Raw genomic sequence first — 23,969 nt, forward strand, 5'->3', positions numbered from 1 at the left:
AGCTGATCATGGATGGAAGGAAGGAAGGAAGGAAGGAAGGAAGGAAGGAAGGAAGGAAGGAAGGAAGGAAGGAAGGAAGGAAGGAAGAGAGGGAGGGAGGGAGGGAGGGAGGAAGGAAGGAAGGAAGGGAGGGAGGGAGGAAGGAAGGAAGGAAGGAAGGAAGGGAGGGAGGGAGGAAGGAAGGAAGGAAGGAAGGAAGGAAGGAAGGAAGGAAGGAAGGAAGAGAGGGAGGGAGGGAGGGAGGGAGGGAGGAAGGAAGGAAGGAAGGAAGGAAGGAAGGAAGGGAGGGAGGAAGGGAGGGAGGAAGGAAGGAAGGAAGGGAGAGAGGGAGGGAGGAAGGAAGGAAGGAAGGAAGGAAGGAAGGAAGGAAGGAAGGAAGGAAGGAAGGAAGGAAGGAAAGAAGGCGCCACAACCTGGCTCTTCTCCCCCCCCTCCACACCGTCAGGGGTGGGTGCGATAGTCCTGTTTCGACCACCCTGAGGGTCTCTCCCGCTTCTCTTCCCCTTAACATTCTGGGCGTAACCTGGTGAAGGCCATCCTGCCGAGCTCAGTGTGAGTGTGGGGAGTAACCCGTGTGAGTTTTGGGGGGGGGGGTCCTTAGCCAGGCAGAGGCTTCCAAACAGGGAGAATGGGCGGCAAAATGGCAAATGCGCTTCAGTATAAGAAAATGTAAAGTAACGCACATTGGGGCAACATAATCAAAACTTTAGATATCAGCTGATGGGTTCTGAGCTGTCCATGGACGGCTCGGTGAAAGGGCTCACCCAGAGTGCGGCCGCAGCAAAGAAAGCCAATTCCATGCTAGGGATCATTAAAAAATGGGATTGAAACTAAAACAGCCAACCCGGTCACGCCCTTGTGCAAAACGCTGGTATGGCCGTACCTGGAGTCTTGCCTGCAGTTCTGGTGGCTGCACCTCAAGAAAGACGTGGTGGAACTGGAGAAGGTGCAGAAGAGAGGGACTCCAAGGAGGACTGGGCAGGGGCACCTCCTTGATCAGGGACAGCAGCGACCGCGTTGGGGGCTCTTTAGAGAAAAGGCGCCTGAGGTGGGACAGATGATGGGAGAGGCATCAAAGGATGCAGGAGAGGGATATAAAGCGGAGAGAGGGAAGCTCTTTCCCCTCTCACGCCATACCAGAACCAGGGGACCCCCACTCCCGTGGAAGGTTGGGAGACGGAGGACAGACCCAAGGAGGGACTTCTTGACCCAGCGTGTGGTTAGTCTGCGGAACTCCTTGCCACAGGATGTGGGGGATGGCCTCGGGCATCCAGACGCCTTTCAAGGGGGATTGGGCAGATTCCTGGAGAAAGAGCCACGATGGGGAGGTGCTGTATGTAGCACAATCTCCAGGCGTTGAAGGAAGGGACCCCCGAAGGCCCGAGGCAGGGGAGAGAGATGTCGGGAGACCGGGATCTGCTCCCGGAGGCATCCGGAGGGGCCCCGTGGGAGATCCGGGGAGCTGGAGGAAGAGGGGCGCCCGGGCCCGATCCCGCAGGGCGCTCCTTCGGTTCCTCCGGCAGCCCTCCTGCTCAGGCGGAGGGAGGGAGGGAGGCGCCCCTTCCCCGCCCGGGTCCCCTGCCCCGATGCCCTCCCACTCGCGCCCTCCCCGGCGCCTGGCGAGTCTGGGCCCCCTCCCGAAGGGGCCCCTCCCGCTCTGCCTTTGCGCGACCCCCCCCCCCGGGCACCCGGCGCCCCTCCTGCAGCCCAGCCACGCCAAGCTCAGCCCCCGTCCTCCCCCCTCCCTCCTCGTCCCCCCCCCCCTTCCGCGTCTCCGCTTTCCCGCGGGCGCCCTAATCCCGGCGCACCCAAGCGCCGCCCCCGCCCCCGCCCCCGCCGCCAGTGCTGCTGCTGCTGCCGCTGCCGCTGCCGCTGCTGCTGCGAGAGGCGGGAGGCGAGGATGGGGCGGCGGGCGGGCGGCGGCGGAGGAGGAGGAGGCGGAGGAGGCGGAGCGGCGGCGGCGGGTGGGGGGCGCTGAGCGGCCAGGGAGGGAGGGAGGGCGCGCGGACCGGGGAGCGGAGGGGGGGCGGCGGCGGCTGAGCACCAGCACCGGCTCCTCCGGCACCGGCACCAATCCGAGAAGGCGGCGGCGCGGAGGCCATGCCGCGGGGCTCCCCCCGCCGGCGCTGAGGACACCGGGCACCGGGAGAGGCAGCGGGGACGGGGACGGGGCGGGGGCGGCGGCGCGGGCGGCCCGCGGGGGGCGGCGGCGGAGGGGCTGGCGGGGGCCGCCGCCGCCGAAGCGTCCGGGGAGAGGAGGAGGAGGAGGACGAGGAGGAGGATGGGGCGCCCGCTCGCCGCCCCCGCCGCGCCGGGGATCCCCGCTGCCGCCGCCCCCGCCGCCGCCCCCGCCGGCCGCCGCCTGCTGCTGCTGCTCGCCTGCCTGGCGGCGCTCCTGGCGGGTAGGTGGCGGGAGGGCCCTTCTCCCCAGACCCCCCCCGACCCACCCCCCGGCCCCGCTCCAAGGCGAGGGGGAGGGAACAGCGGAGCCCCCCCGGCCCGGCCCCCCTCCCCAAAAAAGGGACCCCGAGGGAGGGGCGGGTCCATTTCGGGGGCGGGGGGGTCCAGCTGTAAAGGAGGGAGTGGGCAGAAAAAGAGGGGGGGCGGGGAGGGGACCGGCCGCTGCAAGGTTCCCGGAGGGAGGGGGGTGGGAGATCCACGCGCCGGGAACCCCCCTCCCCCGAAGGGTCCCTCTGCTCTCTCCCCCACCCCGTCTCGCTTTTAAAGCCGGGCGGCGGCGCGACGGGAAGGAGGGTTTGCAGAGGGTGGTGTCCTTAGCATGCAGGACACGTGTTACAAGATCCACACGCTCTCCCTCCCCGCCGTCATGAAAAACGATGGTGGGGAGGGAGGCGGAAGGGGGGTCGGTGCGGCGTCAACCGGGATCTTGTCCTGGCGATCTGGTTGCGGGCAAACCCGTGTGTGTGTGTGTGTGTGTGTGTGTGTGTGTGTGTGTGTGTGTGTGTGTGTGTGTGTGTGTGTGTGTAAAAGGAGGACCCAAATGAGGATCGGTTTTAAAAGGCGTTTTTCGCTCTCCATTTATTAGTCCAGAGGTGGGTGTGCGGTCCCCATGGTGACCGTGCAGTAAATAAACCTCAGACCCGCTGGAGGTGGTTGGTGGTCCTGGCGCGGGGGGGGGGGTTTGGGGTCGCGGGGGGGGGTCGAGGAGAATCAGGAGGCGAAGGGACCTGGGGGATCTGGACTCTGGAGGTCAGGAGGCCCCCAGAGCCAGCCCCTCCCAGCAGGGCAGGAGGGAGAGGGGGGGGCGGGTTATTTTGAGAGGTACCCAGCCCCCCACCCCACCCCCATGACCAGAAACGGCACGCCCCTCGCTCCAGTCTCTTGGCACCTAACCCTAACCCTCTCCTGCTCTGGAGGGGTCTTCATGCCACCCCCAAACCCACCCACCTAACCCTTCCTTTTTGGGATTAATTCCTTTCCTGCTGTGATCCTGCCTCCCTTTTTTCTCTGTGTTGGGGAATCTATCTATCTATCTATCTATCTATCTATCTATCTATCTATCTATCTATCTATCTATCTATCTATCTATCTATCTACCTACCTACCTACCTACCTACCTACCTACCTACCTACCTACCTACCTACCTACCTACCTACCTACCTACCTACAGTATCTCCAAAATTAAGCAGCTGGGACTCCCTTCCTGGGAGTTTTCCTCCCCCTGGTGTGGATGCTGCCTTTTGCTGGCAGAGAGAGAGGGTGGAAAAGCACAGGAGAACCTCCTCTCCGCCCCCATCCTCCAGGAAATACCCCCCCCCTCCGGTATATTTTTAAGCCACTGTCTGGTTCCCCCCCCCCCGCCCCGCCCATCCTCACTTCCCAGGGATGAATTCTCCTCCGCTCTGCTTGGAATGAGGGGAGAAATCAAGATGAATCAGAGAGAGTAGAAATGTGTAGGAACAAATGGGAAGGGAGCCCTTTGCTATTTTTTGCCACTACTGTACTCTAGAAAAGAGCATCCGTCTCTCTCTCTCTCTCTCTCTCTCTCTCTCTCTCCATCTTTCTTCCTCCTAATTTGGAAAATTCAGTTTGATGGAGAGCTGTGGCTTGCAGGAGATCGGGGGGGGGGTCTGTACGAGGAGAAGGGGTTGCCAGGCATGGGAGGAGTGGGGGAAGAGGTGACTGTCTCCGGAGGGGTGAAGAACCCGGGCCTGGCCCCGATCCCCAGCCTGACGTGCCCTCCCCCCTTCCCTCCCCCCTGCCCTGTCTTTCTTCCAGCCTCTGAACAGCGCCCGAGATCTCCAAACACCACCGATGTCCAAGGCACCCTTTGGAAGGGCGGCCCCGAGCAGACGGCCCCAAAACGAGGGCCCCCCGAGAAGGACACTCCGGGGTCCGGCAAGCAGGGCTTTTTCCATGCGAGAAACGGCTCGGCAGAGGAGGAGGAGAAGGAGGAGGAGGCCTGGCTGCCTGGGGGCCCCGTGGCAGCAGCCGCTGCAGGAGGAGCGAAGGAATCCCGGCTCATGCCACCTGCCGTTCTCCCTGCAGGCGAAGGCAGAGGAGGAGGAGGAGGAGGAAGAAGGACGGATCCAGCTGCGGCGGCCGGCAGTCCCCCAGGGGCCGGCCCCAGCACACCCATCTCAGTGAGGTACCTTTCCAGAGAGGTGGAGGAGGAGGAAGAGGAGAAGAAGGCGCCAGCCCTTTGCCTTGGCTGTTCAGGGGGAGAGATGATGGCCTGGCAGGCGACACAGGGCGGCCGGAGGGAAGGGCAAAGGGCCCCCCTGGAAGCCTTGGCCGAGGTCACCAGCTTTGCTCAGCCGCTCCCGGATGGGGCCCGGAAGCTGTTGGAGGCGAAGGAGGCCCCCGGCAGCCTGGCAACCGTCCCAGAAAGCCAAGAGGAGGTGGGAAGCGGAGACCCTCAGGCCGGGGCCCCCCCAGGCGAGGACGGCGGCTTGGCCGGAGGGGCCACCGGGGTCCCGCCTCCCCTTCCAGTGGCCCCGGAGGCCAGCTCGCCTCCCGGCCTCGGCCACGATGCTGTGGCGACAGACCTTCTCCTCGACCCCTTGCGGGCTGAAGGGCAGGCGTCTCCCACGGAGGGGGCCGGCCCTCCCCAGCGGCCCAGGGAGCCCCCAGACCAGGACTCCGCTCAGAAAGAGGAGCCGCTGGAGATCTGGGTGGACGCCTCCAGCCGCTCGCCGGCCGAGGGGACGCAAGGCCGCACCGACCTGACCTGGCTGGAGGCCGGGACACCCCAGTCGGCCGTCACGCCGCCGGTGCAGGCGGCTCAGCCCCCCAAGCCGTCCTCCGACCCCCTGGCCTCCGAAATCATCGACATAGATTACTACGACCTGTTCGACGGGGAGGGCCTGGGCGAGGGGGCGGGCTCCGATGGCGCCAAGGGGAAACCGTCGGAGGATAAAGGCATGTCGTGGTCCCTCCACGACCTTTACGATGACTTTACGCCCTTCGATGAGTCGGATTTCTATCCCACCACCTCGTTCTACACCGACGGTGACGAAGAGGACCTGGAGGAGCCCGAGGAGGAAGAGGAGGAGGAGGAAGATGGGGGAGGAGGGCTGGCGAGGGATCTGGAGGACGAGAACACCTACCGGATCCCCACTCCGGCGACGCCCAAAATCCAGACCGAGGTCCAGGAGGCCAAACCCACCAGCCGCCACCACCTCATCCCTCCGTTGCAGACTTTCGTCATCTCTGGCGGGATCGGCGTGGCCACCCCCAGGCCCCGTCCGGCGGACGCAGGAAGGGACTTGGGCCTGTCCGGGAGCAGCAGCGAGAACGGCACAGAATGCCGTAGCGGCTACATCCGTCACAACACCTCCTGCAAGTCCGTCTGCGACACTTTCCCCAGCTACTGCCACAACGGGGGCCAGTGCTACCTGGTGGAGAATCTGGGGGCCTTCTGCAGGTGAGAACGTCATCCTTGGGCCGGGCGGGTCAGGGGTTTCCCCGTTTGGGTGAGATGGGGGTAGCCAAATCTGTCTGGATTTGTTGATATTTTAGACCTGCCGAAAGCAGCCTGTGGCTCTTGAGAACTTCTCTCTCTGGCAACCGGCAGCTATGCAAAAAATAAATCTGCCATTCGTTTAGTGAGGAAGTCTCCTTAGCCATTTGGTCGCCGGAATGAAGAGGCCTGATGTTAGACAGAGAAGCCTCCCAATCCTACATCCATGTTTGCATGGTCTGTTGGCAGCCCTTTCGCTAATCCTTTAGAAGAAGCAGCAGCAGCAGCAGGGGGTGACTTCACAGAAGAAGGAAGCCTAAGAGGACGAATCTACATGTGGATCTAAAAAACCAAGAGACTACCTATCTGCCAGTCCCCTCCAGGTGGCAGGTGGGGAAAGCCATTTTGGCATGCATAAGACGCAGGCGGATGACACTCCCAGCAAATTTTTAAAAAGGCTAGCAACTCTGAGATCAAGGTTCCCTGCGTCTAAACCTCTTGCCTGCTTTCTGCCAAGAGAACCGGGCCGTGATAAATGTCCAAGCAGAGCAGGTTTCAGAAAAGTTCTTCTTGTTAGCACAAGAATTTCCAAAAATTTCTGGCCACAGGCTGGGTGTGGGAATCCTGGACGGTGTCGTTACTAACTTTTCATAGCCCTGAAACAGGGACGTCCTTTGATCAACGGCCTCGATAGGGAAAGTGATTACAGTAGTTGGCAAGGGAGAGAAATGGCACCCACTCAGGGAGACTTGTCTGCCTTTATTCCACATTGCTTCCTATCTGTTCCCTTAAAGGAAGGGTCTGGCCAAAGAGGAGGGGACCTGCTCAATGGGCAGGATCAAAGGGGCCATGACGGATGTGTGTGCAAAGGGTAATGATAAAATAATATCGTTGTATATTGTATTTTTAATAGCACCCTGAAAGTCTTGCCTTCCCTACCCAACTGCTGGTTGACATTTAAGTCTGCAGATGAGGGCTGACAGAAGGGAATATTTCTCAGCACTACCTACTGTATCGTCTGTCTGTCCGTCCGTCCGTCCGTCCGTCCGTCCGTCCGTCCATCCGTCCATCCATCCATCCACCCACCCTCCCACCCACTGCATTCCTGCTGCTAGAAGATTAGCTGGTCAGAAAGAAAGGAGTCTTCTTAACTGCCATGCTTATTTTCTCGATGGAAGATCCCATTTCACCCCCCAACCCACGAGATTGCATGCCAACACCTGAGCCCCACCTGCAGTCTCGCGCCTAGAAATGCCCTCTTTTCTCCTCCGCTTCAGAAGGAATGAAGCCACCCACAGCTTTGGCAGAGGATCTGGGAGAGGAGCGTTTGTGGACAGGGGCTCTCTCTCCCTCCCCACAGATCTGTTTTGGTTCTCCCGACCGACCAACCGACCGGGCAGGGAGGGAAAGTAGGTTGGGGAGCCCCCCCCGAGGTGTGTGGGGGGGGCGGAGGACAGAGTTCTGGGTTTGTGCATCTCAGCTTGTCGCTCCTGGAGCACACGTAGCTGCCAGAGTTGCCCCAGGAAGGATGTGGGGGCCCAGTCCAACCGGGGGGGGGGTACCCTGGCTGCCTAATTAGCCGATAGGGTTTGGAAAAGTTCCTTTTTTTGGACTACAGCTTCCAAAGGCCCTCCTCCAGTCAGCAGAGCTGGAAAATTCAGGGAGGCATAGTCTGTAGAAGTTAACTTTCCGGAGCTCTGATTAGAGTGATGCGCGGCAACATGTGGCTGTCCGGAAGCTTCCCCCCCCCCTTTCGAGAAGCCACCCATCGGCCACGGCTTCCTTCAGAAGACCCTAACAACCCGTTTCCACTCCCTTCCCCCTCCTGCCCCGGGTCTCTTTCCTTGCACCCAGAGCCATCGGCATTCCTTGGCTGTGCTGCTTGAGCACCTTTGAGGATCACTTGCCTGTTTTGGGGTCCCCCCTCCCACAACCTTAGCGCTTTTAGGGGGGCCCTTTGCCAAACTCTCCTTTTACGAAGGGCTAGACTCCCACCTAGCCTGCCGATCCTCCCCTTCCATGTGCGGGCAGAGAATGGAGCTTCATCCAGGAAGAGGTTTATAAAATTTTACTTCTGCAGCATATAATCATTGTGGGTGCATGACCCAATACTGTCTGGGTAGACAGTGGGGAGAATTAAAAAAAAGGGGGATGTCTATACCACCCCATGATGCTAAAGTCCTCTTTGGGTGGTTTACAACATAATTATGCAGACACCAACTTGTTGTCCCCCACCCCCAGCGAGCTGGGTACTCGTTTTGCCAACCTCGGAAGGATGGAAGACTGAGTGAACCTTGAGCCAGCTCCCTGAACCCGTTAGGTTGCGAGCAGAAGCTCAATTGTCTTACTGCAGTTCAGCCACCGTGCCACAAGGCACTTGTTCTGTTCTTTTGTGGAACTCACTGCCACAAGATATTTGGGGAGTGGCTTTGGTTTAAATGACTTTCGGAAAAGGTTAGATGAATCCAGGAAAGGTGAGGAAAGTTCTCTAAAAAGCCAAACAGTTAGAGGACCTTTATGCTTGCGGACATCTGGCTTCCAAATACTGGACTGGGAGGGGTGAGCAGGCAGGCAGGCAGGGAGACCCGCTGCTTGGTTCTGCATGACAGAGCACAGCACGGAGGAGAGGGCGTCTGCGCAATGCCCCGGAGCTTGGGGGAAAGTTCCTTTTTTGGCTCACTGTGCCCAATGCACAGGATCCCCCAGGTGGCAGGGCCAGCAGTCTTGAGAGGGTGTGGATGTGACCCATCTCACCCTGAATAGTGGCGGACGGCTCTGCTATGACTCCCGTCATCCCCTAATCCACACAGACGGTGGAGGGCCACGCTGCCCCACGGATTCCGGGAGTTGGGATGGGAAGTCCTAGCGCGCGCCACTTCAGACGTGGGGTTTCCAGCACAAGCAATTCTGAATGTTGCCGAAAGAGAGACGACGAGACTCAAACCACCCTCCCTTCTCCTCCTCGCTCCTTCCTGTTGCCTTCTGTGCCATGGAGAGAAGCACGGTGGCCTACCTCGCTGGGCCGTTGTAGAGGTGGCTGAAGTAATTAAGAGGGAGTGCTTGGAGTCCTTCAGAGGGCCATCGCTGTCTCAGCCTCCTCTGAAAACGGTTACCTCCACGATGGCCCCTCATCTAGACTGCCTTTGCCTCTGGAGGTTTTGCTACAGCTCCGGCGGGAGGAGAGGGCCGTGTGGTGGTTCGGTTCTCTCTATGCTGATTGGGGGGGGGGCTTCCTTGTTTCCGGGGCGCAGGTGCAACACGCAGGATTACATCTGGCACAAAGGGATCCGCTGCGAGTCGATCATCACCGACTTCCAGGTGATGTGCGTGGCCGTGGGCTCGGCCGCCCTGGTGGTGCTCCTCCTCTTCATGATGACCGTCTTCTTCGCCAAGAAGCTCTACTTGCTCAAAACCGAGAACAACAAGCTGCGCAAGACCAAGTGAGTGGGAAGGTTCGGCCAAAGGGGGGGGGAGGCTCTTGGGTCGCCCTCCCAGAGGGGGCGGGGAGAAGCCACGCTGTCTTTTTTTTTAACCACCCTCCCCCCCCCGCCAACACTTCACTGAGTCCTGATTCTGAGATCAAAACAGTCAGAGAGTAAAGCCACCAGCGCACGCACGCACGCACACACACACACACACACACACACACACACACACACACACACACACACACACGAGAGCTAGCCTTTTCTGCTCTGCCCAGACCGGCTCTGACTGTTTTATGGCAGGATGGTGCTCAGGGGAAGAGTGGGTTTCTGAATGCCCGGGAGGAGACACCCATGTGTGTTTCTCATTTGTGATCCGCGTGCATGTTGGGCTTTAGAGTGTCCAAAACAGTCTGGGCCAGGCTCAAAGTCTTCTTTCTGCATGGTTTGGGACACAAAGCCCATCATCCCCCAACATAGATCTTGAGGGAGTCTGGTCTGAAATACCCCATGCACATTCTCTCAGACCGGCCCCTCACTAAAAAAGGTGGAATCGACTCCCACAAAAGGCATTGACGGCTGCCGGGGGGGGGCAGTGTGTGTGCAAAGTCACCCGATGGGCGTCACGTGTGAGGTGTGTCCAGCAAACCTTGTTCTTTATGAGGCATTTCCAGATGCAAGTTCAACGGGAACGTCTGGCACCATCTTCTTGTCAGTCCTTAAGTTTCTTCTTCCCAAAGGAAAAAGAACCGAGAGAGAAAAGGAGCAGGTAGCGCAGAGGCGGGGGCGGGGGGGGAGGGGAGCGAGTGAATTGTACAGCACAGTAACGGGTCACCATTATTTTCCTACAAGTAACGGGTCAAAAATCATTACGACAAGTCCTTTGACTTTAGACAGTGACGTGGTTTGCTTCTTTTGCTGGAGAGGGCCTCTGTGCCTTTCAACCGTCGTTGGTCAGGCAGACATTCAACAGGGGCGCCTTCCACCACTGCGGTTTGAGAGGTCTCCGCAAGCTGGCTTGCATTTTTACCTGGACGTTCAGCCAGCGCCAGAGTCCCCCAGTGGGATCCCTGCTCCTGCGGAGGAGGCGAGGCGGCTTCTCCAGCTAAACCCAGCCATCTCTGGTGATTTACGGGCCAGTCTTGTGCCTGGGAGGGTTGCCAAGCCGGTGTCCTCCCTCGCCCCCCCCTCCCTGCCCGCCCGCCCGCCCGCCTGCTTGCCTTCCTCTGGGGCCGTAAATTTCCCCGGTGCAACTGGAGCAAGACAGAGGAAGAGGTGAACCGGAGTGGCAGAGCGGGGAGGGGGAGGAGCGGCCACCGGGCAGGGCTTTCCAGACCGCCCAGGTGGAGCGTCCAGCGCCTCCGAAAGGATGCGATCCAGCTCAGTGGATGTGGTGGCGGTGGGGGCCCGATGACAGCTTGTAGGTGGCTCTGGACACTGCCGGGTTGCTGTCTGTGTGGAGAATGGCTTGCGTGGATACTCCTCCTGTTTTTAATTCAAAAGAATGAGAAAGACTTTCTGGGGAGGAAGCAAATGTCCCTGACAGGCAGGACCCTTTGCTAATCCAGCACCCGGAGGGTCCCTTAGGGTCTCCCTTCCAAGCAGGGCCGAGCCTGCTTAGCTTCCAGAATCACACAGTAATCGCTTGGTCCTGAGACGCAGGGATCCTTCCCGGAGAACAGGAAAGGCCCCTTTTCCAGGGAGGGGGCCGCTGTACAATCAGCATGGGTCAGGAGTCCCAAAGGTGGCTTTTTCATGCTCCAGACCCTTCCTGCTCCCCCACCTGCCGGTCGGTCGGTCGTATGCCTGCAAGTAAAAAGGAAGCACATTTTTACGAGTTCAGATTGAGAAAGGATGGGCTCTGGGTGCCTTTTGCAGTGTGTGTGTGTGGGGTGGAGGGGCTGGGGGGCAGGCAGAAGGAGGGTCAGTCGGGGCCAGTGATTGCCGCTTTCAGCTCCCCCCCCCCCCCGTGGAGAGATGGCTTAGAAGGAAGGAATAGAGGGAAGGGTCGTGTGGACATGACGCTATAACCTTCCAGCTGGAGGCCAGAGCATGAGCCACTGCCTGCCCGCCCGCCTGCTCCGCTCCTGCGGTCAGCAGCCTGCTAACCCCGCATAACCCCGTGAGCATCTGGATCTCGAGGCTGAGAGCAAGCGAGAGCGTTTCATAGCCGTTAGCAGCAGGAAAAGCTCTCGCCGGATGCCAGCGCATGGCCCCTCCCTGGCAAGCCGGGTCCCTAATGAGCAGTTAATTATTGTTTTGCAAAGTGCCATAAGCAATTATCCGGGAGTGCTGTGGGCTCTGCCTGGCTCTCAAACCTTCCTTTGTGAGGGCAGGACCCATTTCCCCACCCCATCTCCATCCTGGGTACGGGTGGCAGCGCCAGCCTTGCCTGGATATTCTCTCTTCCTCATGCCCGACACCTAGAACTGAACAAGGCAGGTCTCTGAGAGAGCCCTTTTAACCCTTCCCTCACGGCGGGTCAGGACAGGGAAAACTCCCCCCCCCCCCCCAAGGAGTCTGGTGGAATTCCTTGAGCGAAATTGGGGAAAGGGATCTCTCTCTGCCTGGGTGAAAACTCCACCTTTGCAAGAAATGCAGCATCCATTTCATTTCAGAAGCTTATTGCCCGCGGTTGTGGGTTCCCTCCGGAGTCTCGGAATATCCTTAAAACATCTCGGAAAGGGGGTGAAATGAGATTTTGGATGGCAGGAGCACCCATTCTGCGCTTGGCCAGACTCCTCCTCTCTCCTCTTGATCAGAAGAACTGGGGTGCATTATGCAACCCCCCCTCCCTCCTTTTGTAAGCGTTACGCAAGCAGTCATTGGTTGCTTTGTGAACCCCACCGAGGGGCAATGGGTGGCATTCCTCACCCCCTTTCTCTCCTTCACCCCGTTGCCTTCCAACCCTCTCGGGAGGTGGGTGAGCAAGCAGCTGGCTCGAGGGAAGTTCTCAGGCTGAACTTGGTTTTCTGCCCATCATCCTGGTCCCTGTGGCACACGACAGACAAGTGCAACAGGTTGGGAATGTTTGCACCTTGGAATGGGAAAGGTCGAACTGCTGGAGGGGGGGGGCAGGATTTCGCCTCCAGCCCTTGGTCGTTCACAGCCGTTGCTATGGTCAAGCCACCCCTCCCCCCCGGCCTCTAATCCTGCTGTAAACGCCATCGACCACCACGCTGGGGGCTGCCAGTTGCCCTAACGAATCCTGCCAGGAACTGAATTCCAGAGCCTTGTGCGAAGCCTCCTGCGTCGGCTGCTAGCCCAGGTCACGGGGTGACCTGCCCCTGCGGGCCTCGGATGTTTAAAGAGAGCGGCAGAGGGCTTCCTCCCCCCCCGCACCGTTTCCAACCCCAACGCCCCCCCAGCCTCTGACACCTGCCCTCCCCGAGGGGCTCCTCGCCCTGTCTGGCCCTCCACGCTGGCCCTTAGGCAGGAGGGCTTCCTGTTTCTCTGCCTCAGTGGGACCGCTTTCGGTTCAGAGATGCTTCCCGGGCCAGTCGCCCTGGACGATTTTGCAAAAGCTACTATCATTTCTGGGCTAGACTTCTGAAACACGTCCGGCCAGGAAGACATTAAAGCGCAGCTCCCACCGCCTGGTTCTCTGCTTGGCTGCTGCAGCCCCCACGTCTTGCAGTGTGTCTTCAGGGAATGAACCTGGAGGCAGTTTATGGCTGTATTTGCTGTGCTTTTCTGCTGCCTTTCTCCAGAGAAAGACCCCTAAGTAGGTTCAGATGGGTGCGGAGGGGGGCCTTTTGTCCCAGAAAACTCCCCCCCCCCAATTAGCTGTTAGCTCTCTTCTGGGGTTCTCCACCAACTGGTTCTGAGTTACATGACCACTGACTAGAAGGCAGAAATACCTCTGGACTCGATAGTTTTGCATTCTCCCTCCCTCCCTCCCTCCCTCCCTCTCTCTCTGCTGGCTGGAGATAGTCATAGTCTAAAAAGTCATATTTCAGAGCTTCGCTTCAGGAGGACTGGGATCCTGAGGATGATGGATGGCTGCAGGATGGAACGTTCTCCCCACGGCTTTGCTCTGGTTCCCAGGAAGCCGGAGGAACTCCTGCCTGCTCGTGCTCTAGCATGCCAATGGGAATGGGCCAGCCAGCTCGCACTCCCAGGGCAGACTGCAAACGGGGGGGGGGGGGGAGGCCAGTGCACCTCGCCTGGGAAGCGCCGCCGGCCAGCCTTGGGGGCCCTGCATCCGCCTTGTGCCAAAGTCTGGGCGGTTTGCAGCTGGGGGGGGCTGGGGGAGGTCGGGAAGGGGGGCACCTGGAGGAGAGACTCCAGCTATTTGCAACCTTCCCCATGCAGAGAGAGAGAGAGACAGTGTGGAGGGCGGTTGGGGGGGGCAGCCTGGGAACTGGTGGGGCCTGCCTTCCCGAGGAGCAAGCAACCGGAGCCCCCTTCTGCAGGGGTCATGGGAGCGGCCCCAGCATGTCAGGCCAGGCGGGCTCTCCCTTTTCTTCTGGGAGCGCCTAACAAATGCAAATGAGCCAGGGATTTCCCCCCCCCCCAACGTGCCCCACTGCACAGCCACAAGGCCATCTCCCTCCCCAGTCCCTGAAAAGAGCTTGGTGGCAGTGGGGGGGGGTGGGGAGGGAGGGAGACCTGGGCAGCTGCTTCTCAGCAGGAAGGCGCCTTAGCCTGGCAACGGCAGATGGTAGGCATTGTCCTTCCCATGGGGGGTGGGGTGGCTGGACGGGGCAGCGGGACAGGGATGGGAGGAAGGGGGGATCCCAGAGCTTCATATCTCTGTGTGTGTGTGTGTGTGTGCGTGCGCGTGCGCGTGTGCATAGAACAGAACCCGAAAAAGCTTGCTGGCTCTAGCCAAGAATTTCGCCATGCCGTCTCTGGAACTCTGGGAATTCTCATCCCCAAAACCAGGGACTTCCATAAACTCCGGCTCTGCTGGATGAGGCAGGGGTCTGTTTCATCCACCTTACTTTCAGGGCCCCCTTCTTCTGTTTCCTGAGACGAGGGTCCGAGCAGAGCTGGCCTTTGGCTTGGAGGGCGTTGCCAGGAGCTGCCCTAAGCCTCTGACTGAGGGGGAGGCATTATGTAGGGTCAAATGTGGAAGGGGGGGGGGGGAAACAGCAGGGAATGAGATTGTTAAAGCCAGGGCAAGAATTTTCCTTTCCTAACCTGTCACATTATCCCCTTAAGTGGTTGCAGAAGGAAGACGCTGGAGAGATCTAAGCCCCAAGCCAGCTTAAAGATGCAAAAAGCCCCTTCTAATTGTTCGGAATCCATTGGAGGCAGGTCACCTGGCTTTGCCACCCACGGGAGAGTTTTTACACACACATGGCCATGATGCTTGAGGAATTTGGGGCGGGGGGGGGGAAGCTGTATTCCAACGCCATAAAAGTACATACTTCTAATAGGTGTGCGTGCATAGATCAAGGGAACCTCAACCGACGATTCTTATCAATAGTAATGGAAAACCACTTGTGATTGCCATTCCAAAACTTTAAAAAAGAAAGTACCTTGAGACAAGGAATACCCGTTTTGATCAAAAACGAGTTGAAAGTTTGCAGGAATATTCTGCACCGCCAGGAAACTCAAAGTAGATGGAAGGCTTTCCATAAAAGGCCTGACACCCAGCGAAGTTGCCTGCGGTAGCTTCCCCTTAACAGTGTAAAAGTGTGTTCATGAGTGGCATAAGATTGTGTTCATAAGAAGCGCGGTCTTCTCATCATGTCAGATGGCCTCAGCCCTGCATGGTCCGGGGGTTTAAAAATGAGTGACCTCTGGTTTACTATGGCTGCAAAGTTCTGGAAGGGACACAGCACGGACAGCTACTCTCTGAAGCATCATTTAGTCGTGTTGTTGCACTTTGTGCTGTTTAAAAAGGAAGTGGCAGCAGTTTTAAAAGATCCGCCTGGCGTTGCACGATGGGTTCCTCCTTCCTTTTCCTTGAAGTTCTGTTCCAGTGTTGCTTTTAAAAAAAAAACGCTCCATGGCTGATAAGAAGATGGCGTAAAATTTGCCAAATTCCCGCCGAGATGCCTCCAAAGTGGAATTACAAAATGTGACTCATCACCCCAGGAGTAGCTCGTTGGTTGAGTGCGAATTGTTCCTTTCCAGCCGTGAGAAGGAAGGGCTGAAGGAGGTGCCACGAAAGGATATTTTACGTAATTTCTCTTTCTCCGGGTTCCCTCCCCTGTGCTTCCCGGCAGATACCGCACTCCGTCCGAACTCCACAACGACAACTTCTCGCTGTCCACAATAGCCGAGGGCTCCCACCCACATGTAAGGAAATTTTGCGACACCCCGTGTAACCTCTCCCCTCATGCCCGTGCATTGGCTTACTATGATAACATTATCTGTCAGGTAACTCGTCTTCTTCACGTCTCCCCCCTTCTGCATGCCTCAAGGTTGACCCCCCCTCCTTCCCAGACCCCCCCCCTTCCCGCCTGCTCCAGAGCATGCTCAGACCAACCCCAGCCAGGGGCCAGGGTGGGATCCCGACTCCCCCAAAAGCATGGCCCCGTGGAGACCGGGGGGGGGGATGCCATCAGACTTGGGGGGGTGGGGGTCATGGAGGAGTGGTCTTCACACCCCTGGAACCCAGGGCAGAGCCCAATGGCCTCCCCCTACTCAGCTCCAAAATCCCCACATTCCCCCCCCCCCGAAAAATGCAGACTGATTTCAAAGAGGGTCATGTTTCCTTGAGTCCAATTCCCCATGCTTCACACACACAAATGCAAACCCACCCCCATGAAAATTTGGGAGTGGCCATGCCCCCCCGAAAAGAGCTGTAAAAAGAGAATGGGGGGGTCTCCAGAGCTTGCAGGGCTGTTCGTGGTGGACCCCCCACACTAAAGCCACAGGGAACAGAAGGCTAGCCTTTGAGAGGGCTCCCACTCAGGCAACCAGACCCATTAGTCTGTCCACTCAGTGGTCAGCCACACCGGCCGGACACGCGGCGTGGGAGAGCAGTGGTTGCGATCCCAGGGGATCAGCAGGTGGAGCAGAGCTTGGAAGCGTTCTCTTTTTTGACTACAACTCCCAGAATCCCCGCTGGCCATTCCGTCAGGGGGACTCCGGAGCCTGTAGTCCTGAATCTGGAGGAAATATCAAGCCAACTTCCACGCCCCAATTCTCCCTTATGTTTTTGGCCCACATCAGGGGAGTGAAGGAGCCAGAGAAGGGGGGGATTTTGAGCTGACTTGGGGCCCAGAACCCCAAAAAGGATGCCCAAGACTTTTGCCCCATTGAAAGGTGGTTGCTAGGCGACAAAATGGCGCCTTTCTTCTCCAGTGTGTTGGGGCCCTTCCTCCCCATCATCCCACACAGCCAGTCCGGGGGGGGGGGGTCTGGGGGCACAAGGAAGGGATCGGCTCTTGCGGTGGCTGCTAGGCAACACAGCATGGGTTGGGGAGGGACCCCCAGCTCCCCACCCCGCCCCCAGGAGCCCTTGGCCTCTGGAGTGGTCCAGATCCTGCCCTGTTGGGTGGGGAGAGGGAGAGGCCAGTGGCAACGTTTGAGGAAAGAGCGCCAGAGAGGCAAAGGTCTGGGACTGGGGAGGTCCAGGTTTCTAGTCCTCAGTGAGCCCTGAAACCCAGGCGGTTGACCCTAGGCCAGCCTCACAAGCTCTCAACCAGGCCCGGGGGCCTGTCCGCTGCTGGCTTGCATGCCCCCCCCAGCCGAGTCACCCCTGCACTGCTGTTGCTTTGGGCGTGCCTGATCCACGCACTTCCTCCTCCTCCTCCTCGTCCATGTTTCTTCCCCATCCCCATGCTCGTCTCGTCTGCCATGGTGTCTGCCTGTCCATCTGTCCATCCATCCGTCCGTCTGTGACCAGCTAGCTACACCTCTCTGGCCGGAAGCAGGGCAGATGAGGGCTTTCCAGGGGGTGGGGTGGGGAGGAAAGGGCCGAAATGGGGGGGGTCGAGGGGGAGGAACGCTGCTCTGCCTTGGCTGCCTCCTTCTCCGCAGCTGCCACTTGGCCACGGGGTGGGGTTGAACGGGATGGATCCAGAACACGTGAGCATGCGCCAGGGGGCTGCTCACCTTCCAGGGTGTGAATGGTTCTCCTAAGCCTGGGGTTTGAGCAGAGGGGACCTCCCGAGAAGCTCCTGCCTTGTCCTCTCACTTCACGCCTCTCGTTCAAATGCTTGTATTCCTTTATTTGAGGTATTTGACACTCTGCGTTTCGGTCTTTTAAAAAAAATTAGTCTGAACAACTTTCAATGGAGATGAAATAATGCCAGTTAAAGCTATAGGGCTCCCCACTGGTAATAAAATACGTCCAGTAGATTTGCTTCTAAGTGAGCAGAGGTAGGCAGGGTTTTGTGGCCAACCCCCCCCCCCCCCGATAATCATACACAAAACCAAAGCTCAGAAGGGTTCATTTTCTGGACTCCGTCCCCCAGAATCCCCCCCCCCAGCCAGGAGAATCATGGTCCAAAATAGGGCCACGCCCAAGCCCTGTGCAAAACACAACAGCAAGCTAAGTTGAATCCTGGTTAAAAACAGAAACTCAGAAATATTGAAAGCAGGCTCTTTTTTCCCCTCTGAAAAAAGAAAAATGTCATGTATTTCAGCCAAAGACAATAGCTGGTCAAAGAAGCCCCAAAGTCAGCCAGGGAATCTCGCTCCTCCTCCTCTCCTTCAGAAAACAAGCTTTTACTTGGCTTGTGGCAACAAGGAAGAAGCAGCCCCCCCAAAAAAGCAAGTTTGGATCAAAACTTTAAAACAACAACAACAACTAAGATGGGTTGGATTCCGAATGCGAATCCTGTTCCACCACCACCTCCGTCCTCCAGGGACTTCTGGCAGGATATGGCCTTCTCATATGACCATTTGGGCCACAAGCCTCTTTGCGGAATATGGGAATCTGCCTTCCGCTTGACTGTTAGGTCTTCTGGTTTAGTTGCGTCGAGAAGATCTGGCCGTGGGAGGACTCTTTCCTGGCCTGGCCTGGAGATCCATAGGAGCCTCCTGTCTGAGCGTTAACCTGGCCAGGCCCTGCTCAGCTTCCAAAACCGGAAGAGATCCGTGGGCTCGGAGTGCGAAAGACACCTCCTTGATTTGGGAGGCGTGTCTCATGGCCCTTTCCAAGACACCTGGTTCGAGCAGTCACGTGGTTCCACCGACAGCTGTCAACCGTTAGGTCCCTGTGTGCTGTTGAGCAAGTCGGAGCGGCTTTCCCCATCCCATCCTTTTTCCTCAGCGCCTTTCGCTGTCCCACACCCAAGCCAGGAGGCTGGGCCACCAGCCAACCTGGCTTGCTCAGATTTGAGATTCAGGGGCTTTTAGATTTCCCCTCAAGACAGAGAGGCGGCCGTCAGAAGGCCTGGCCCCCTCCCCTGCTTGGATTAGAATCACGTCTCTGCCCATGGCCAGGTAAATCAAGATAGGAGGCCAGGTGTCCTTAGTCCACACACCCAATGATGCAGCCGGTCTTCCCCTTTTCCCCCCCTCTCTCGTACACCCTGCCTTTTCCATCCGCTCTGTCTAGGATGACCCCAGTGCCCCTCACAAGCTTCAAGACCCCTTGAAATCCTGCCTCAAGGAAGAAGAGTCCTTCAACATTCAGAACTCCATGTCACCCAAGCTGGAGAACAATAAAGGGGACCCGGACGCTGCCGACATGAACTGCCTGCAGAACAACCTGACATGAAGCCGGAGAGGAGCTGGGGAGGCAATCGGGAGGAGAAGGAAAAACTGCGAGAGCCATTTCCTCTTGTACAGATCTCATTCCTCGTAATCGTTCCGTTTTTCTCCCTGCAAACTTCATAGCATGCTTCGATGTATTTTCTACAGGGAGGGAAGACAAACCAATAATAATAAGGATCATCATAAGGATAATAATAATAATAATAATTCACAAGAAGATTAAGTCCTCAAGTGTCCCTCCATGAATCTGTGTGCATTGGGTTGTTTGGTATGATGTCCTTGTCTGTATATTGCCTGGATTAGCTTGCCCCACATCTCCCTCCCTTCTTCACCCCCCCCACCCCCAACCCATGGTCCACTTTCTGTGATTTCTAAACCTTTGCTGTAACTCGACTGACTTTTTTTTTTGTACTCTGCCCAGCCTTTTTTGAGAAACGAGTTTAAAAATGTGGAAAAAAAATTCAAGATCTTGAAATAATAACAATAACGACAATAATAATAATAATAAAACTTTTTAAAAAGTTAAATCACTGCCATCTATCTCTTGCTTTGTGCCGAGGGTGGGCGTGTGGGTGGTTTATTCTTGAGAATCCGGCACCAGGGAATCGAGAGGGCAGGTTGGGGTCAGGCAGACGTGGATGACGGATGGAGGACGAGGACCAACCTCTGAAGTTTTACAGAGACAGAAGATACGCCGTTGGTCTCTTAGGTCACCTGAGAACCACCGTATTGGCTGTTTTCTTACTCTCCTTGGCCGGTGGACTCTGGCTTCCTATATCTTGAGCCCCTTATCATGCACACTAGGATGATGGAGGACAGATCCCGCCCCCTTCTTTGCAGGACTCCCTTTCAACTCTTTGAAGAGCACTATCCTGTCTCCCCTCCGTTTTCTTTTCTCAAGGCTAAGCACATCCAGTTCTTTCAGCCTTTGCTCTTAGGGCTTCCTTTCCAGTCCCCTGATCCTCCTCCTTGTCGCCCTCCCTCTGAACTTGCTCCAGTTGGTCAGCATCCTTCTTGAAGTGTGGTGTCCAGAACTAGACACAGGACTCCAGAACAGGCCTAACCATTGCTTGAACAGAGAAGCCTTAGTTTCTTGCCTCGATCTTGCTTCCTTTTTCACCACTTGCAAAATGAACTTTGGAACCTCTGCCTATTTAGGCATGCTGGCCGAAAAAGCTTTTTGGTCTGGTTTGGTTCCCCCCCCCCCGTATCCAAACCCCTTATTCTGCTCCTCCAGTAAGTATTCATTTTGCTTCCTGTGGTGATTTTTGGACTGGAGAAAAGAAAAATGTATGTTAGGTCTAGCAATAAATGAGAAGTTCTGGATCTGATGTGGTGTTGTCAGCATCTGGACAACGTTGAACGGCAGTGCCTCCCCACCTCTTTCAGATTAACAGCCTGCCTGCACCCCCCCCCAAAAGTGGGAAGTGCAAAATGCTGTCCATGTATCAGCAGGGCAGCGTCTCCTGATGCCAAACAGAATGACTGTGCCTGTAGCTTTCCTGCCCATCTCTTTCCCTCAGTTGCAATCTGATGTCGCTGTGTGAACCGAACCTTCATTGTTTCCAGGAGGAGTAATACAATAACATTCAAAAGAGGCGCTAGCATAGTTGCCAAATGGAATGTGTGCCATCCAGATGGAGTGCTGTTGAAGACATGACCCCAGGGAAGACCGAAAAGCCAAAATCGCTGCCGAGCAGCCAAAACGTCTTCAGATAGCCCATTTGTGATGAGGACACACTCATGCCTTCTCATGATGCCGTGAAAACTTTCCTTTGGAGGAAGGCTTCTGGGTCTTAACGTGTTTTGATTTCCATGGGAATTGACCCAACGGCTGTTTCTAAGGCCTCGCGTCTTCCAGTTTTCGTTCTGTTCCTGGGGTGCTGCTTTGCTTTTTGTTTTGTTTTACCATGATGGGTGGCGACCCACTTTGGAGGAAAAGAGGGCGATAGATGGAACACCGAACGTGCGCTTTAATGGGCCGCATCAGAGGAAGGGCTGCATGGTTAGCACGGAGCGAAACATCCCTGGAATAGATGGGCTGAATGTTAGGGCCTCGTTCTCAGCGAAGCAACCCACCCATCTGGCACTACACCCCTCGAGACGGTGCCACGTCCAATGGCTCGCATTTATTTATTTGGCACCTTTCTGCCCCCCTCTTCCCAGTTGATCACACCGCTCAGCCACATGACGAAGAGATGCTTCCGAGACTTCAGGCATGTCCTTGCGTTCAAAATGTACCCTGTCAGGGAGAAAGGTCAGCCGAGCCCCCTATCTGCATCCTCTAAGTCAGCGGTTTCCAACTTTGGGTCTCCAGATATTCTTGGACTTGCAGCTTCCAGAAAGCTTGGCCAGTGCAGCGGGGTTTGTGTGTGTGAAGGCTTCTGGGAGTTGCAGTCCAAGAACACCCGGCTTGCCCAGGGTTGGGAACATGTTGCTCTAAGTCAGTGGTGTCCAACCTCGGCCCTCCAGATGTTCTTAGACTACAGCTCCCAGAAGCCTTCACTACCACCTCTGCTGGCCAGGATTTCTGGGAAACATCTGGAGGGCCAAGGTTGGACACCATTGCTCTAAGTCACTGGTTCTTAACCTTGGGTTACTCAGGAGTTTTGGACTGCAACTCCCAGAAGCCTTCACCACCAGCTGTCCTGACTGGGGTTTCTGGGAGCTGCAGTTCAAAAGCATCCGAGTAACAAAGGTTAAGAACCATTGCTCTAAGTGGAGAGGATTAAGCCTCCAAGTAGCACGAAAAGCTTCAGGACATTGGACAGCACCCCAGCAGGAAAGGCTTCTCCTGGAACAGCCCTGGCTGGCTGCTTTTTGCTTTCCCTGACTTCTCCTTCCTGGGGAGACCCGGAGAAAGGAAGGAGGCAGTGGGGGCGGGGGCAGAGACTGGCGCTGCATCATCAGCTGCCGAGGCCCCCAGCTTCGCTTCACCTCTGCCCACCCCACCTCCTTTCCCAGGGGACGGGGCTTGAAAGATGGCGAGGGGTGCCTGGGAAACCACTGCGGGCCAGATCAGAGGTCCTCGTACCACAGCCTCAAAGGTTTGGTCGCCTTTGGAACGGTGTCTGCATCTCCCTCCCCCATCATCTGTACTGTTGACCCTGCCCTGTGCCAAGGTCAAGGGACCAGCTCTGGCTGGCACCGTGGGGGCTGGAAGGCAAGATCGAATGGGCAAGACGGCCCAGCAAAACTTTGCCAGGGTCGTCCTCCAAGCAGTAGGGGAGGGGCCCACATGGACTCTCCGTTGTCCAAAAAGGCCCCTCTCTTTAGCTGAGCCTTCTTGAGATTCGGAGGTCTGTGGGGCGCCCTTCTGCTTGGTCCCACCAGCCCCATGAGAGCAGGGCCTTCTCAGTGGCTCCCCCCACACTCCTAGCTGGCAAACTCGCTTCAAAGGAAGGCTCAATAGCTAGCTACTCACCCGGTGTTTTGTCTGCAAAACTTGGGGGGGGGGTTGCCTGTCTCCTGGGGAAGGGGGGGGCTTTTCATGGAGGAGGGGGTTCTGAATGGTTTAACCCTTCTGAAAGAATCATCAATCGTTCACATTCTGAGCTTGCCTTACTCTACCCTTTTACAAATCCAGAAGGTCAACGTGGGTTTGTTTTCAAAACGTTTTTGTCAGCCAGCTCAAGCCGCTTGAATGAGAAAAAGCAGAGTGTAAAATAAAGAAATAATTCAGGCAGAAAAACGTCCCTGCCAGAGAACAGTGGATTCATTCTTCTTCTGGGAGACCCCGGCAGTCTTCTGGATAACCACCCACCCCACCTCCCAGGGGCAGGGGGGGGGGTTCACAAGGTGCCTCGGCATCTACCCAGCCTTTGAGAAAGTCACGTTTTTTAAGACGACAACTGCTCTGCAGGTATGGCAGCTGGGGGCTTTTGGGGGCGGGGCTGTTGTCCGGACCTGTAAGGTTCAGGATCTCTCATCCAAAATCCTCAACAGCCTCTGCTTGGAAGCAGGCTTGCCCCCCCCCCCCGTCCTGGAGAGGTGGGCGGCCCAAGGCCTCTTTTGCCCAGGCAGGCCACCCATCACTGCTCTCTTCCCAGACCGAGAGGGTACTGACGCTGGCGGGTGGGTGGGCAGGCGGGCGGGCGAGCAGCCCCTCCCGATGGCTGCTTTCCACGCCTCTGTGGGCTTCCAAGGGAACAGCGTTTGCCCTTTGCCTCCCTAGACAGCTTGACCCATTTCTGGCTGCGGGGTTTTTTTGTGTGTGCCTGCCTTTGCTTCCGGGAACCCAGATCAGGGTTAGTGTGCCAGAGATGGGAAAGGGGCCAAGAGGCCTCGGCAAGGGGGGGACCGGCCTGTCCCTGCATGATCGCTCCCCTCCTCCCCACACACCACGAAAACCACCCCCTGCCGTGGCAGATGGAGCCTGGTGGGGCTCGGGAGGGACGGTTGTGGAAGAGTGTATTCCTTCACAGGGTACTATGTTCTGCGGCTTCTCACTGAGGGTGTCACTTTCAAAGCACGGATTTTAGGAAAGTCTTTGAGAATACGTTTAGGAAAGCAACTTTCGGGACAGGAACGGTCCCAAACCCTCCAGCCGGTCTGTTGTCAGTGAACCTCCCATGCATGAATGTGCTTTTCTATACTTGGACGTACGTGCCCCCCCCCTTCAAATGATGCTTCAGGACGGTGATTCAGATTTCAACCGCTCATTTTCATCCATACCCCTTACGGATCACAGAAGGCCCTCCCTCATGCTGGAGCAGGTCATCATCATTCCCCTTCGGCCGGGCATCCTTCCTCTTTCATTCAATAGCAGCAGCCTTGTGGGTCCCACCATCTGCAAAAAGCGTCCAGGGCCGGGCAGGTGGGAGGGGAAGGACAAGAAGGCGGTGGAGGTCATCGGGCGACCTTGGACCTCTTGCCACCGCCTAGCCTACCTTGTAGAGGGGTTGTGAGGACACAGTCAGCGACAGAAGAACCAAGTGCCTATGGTGCCTACAGGCCTTTGGAAAACAAACCGGAGATCTGATCCATCACAGCCACA

At 57.2% G+C, this 23,969-nt stretch overlaps 1 protein-coding gene across 1 annotated transcript; it reads left to right on the plus strand.

Annotated features, from left to right (window-relative positions):
- The first annotated feature begins 1,994 nt into the window (after positions 1 to 1,994).
- On the plus strand, positions 1,995 to 19,500 carry CSPG5 (chondroitin sulfate proteoglycan 5). The gene is made up of 5 exons (XM_073002707.2): positions 1,995 to 2,402; positions 4,241 to 5,888; positions 9,176 to 9,364; positions 15,529 to 15,682; positions 18,816 to 19,500. Exons 1-5 carry the CDS (start codon positions 2,282 to 2,284, stop codon positions 18,975 to 18,977), a joined length of 2,274 nt encoding a protein of 757 aa, XP_072858808.2. The 5' UTR covers positions 1,995 to 2,281; the 3' UTR covers positions 18,978 to 19,500.
- The last annotated feature ends 4,469 nt before the right edge of the window (positions 19,501 to 23,969 follow it).

This window comes from Pogona vitticeps, chromosome 6, assembly GCF_051106095.1.
Source record: "Pogona vitticeps strain Pit_001003342236 chromosome 6, PviZW2.1, whole genome shotgun sequence".
NCBI lineage: Eukaryota > Metazoa > Chordata > Lepidosauria > Squamata > Agamidae > Pogona > Pogona vitticeps.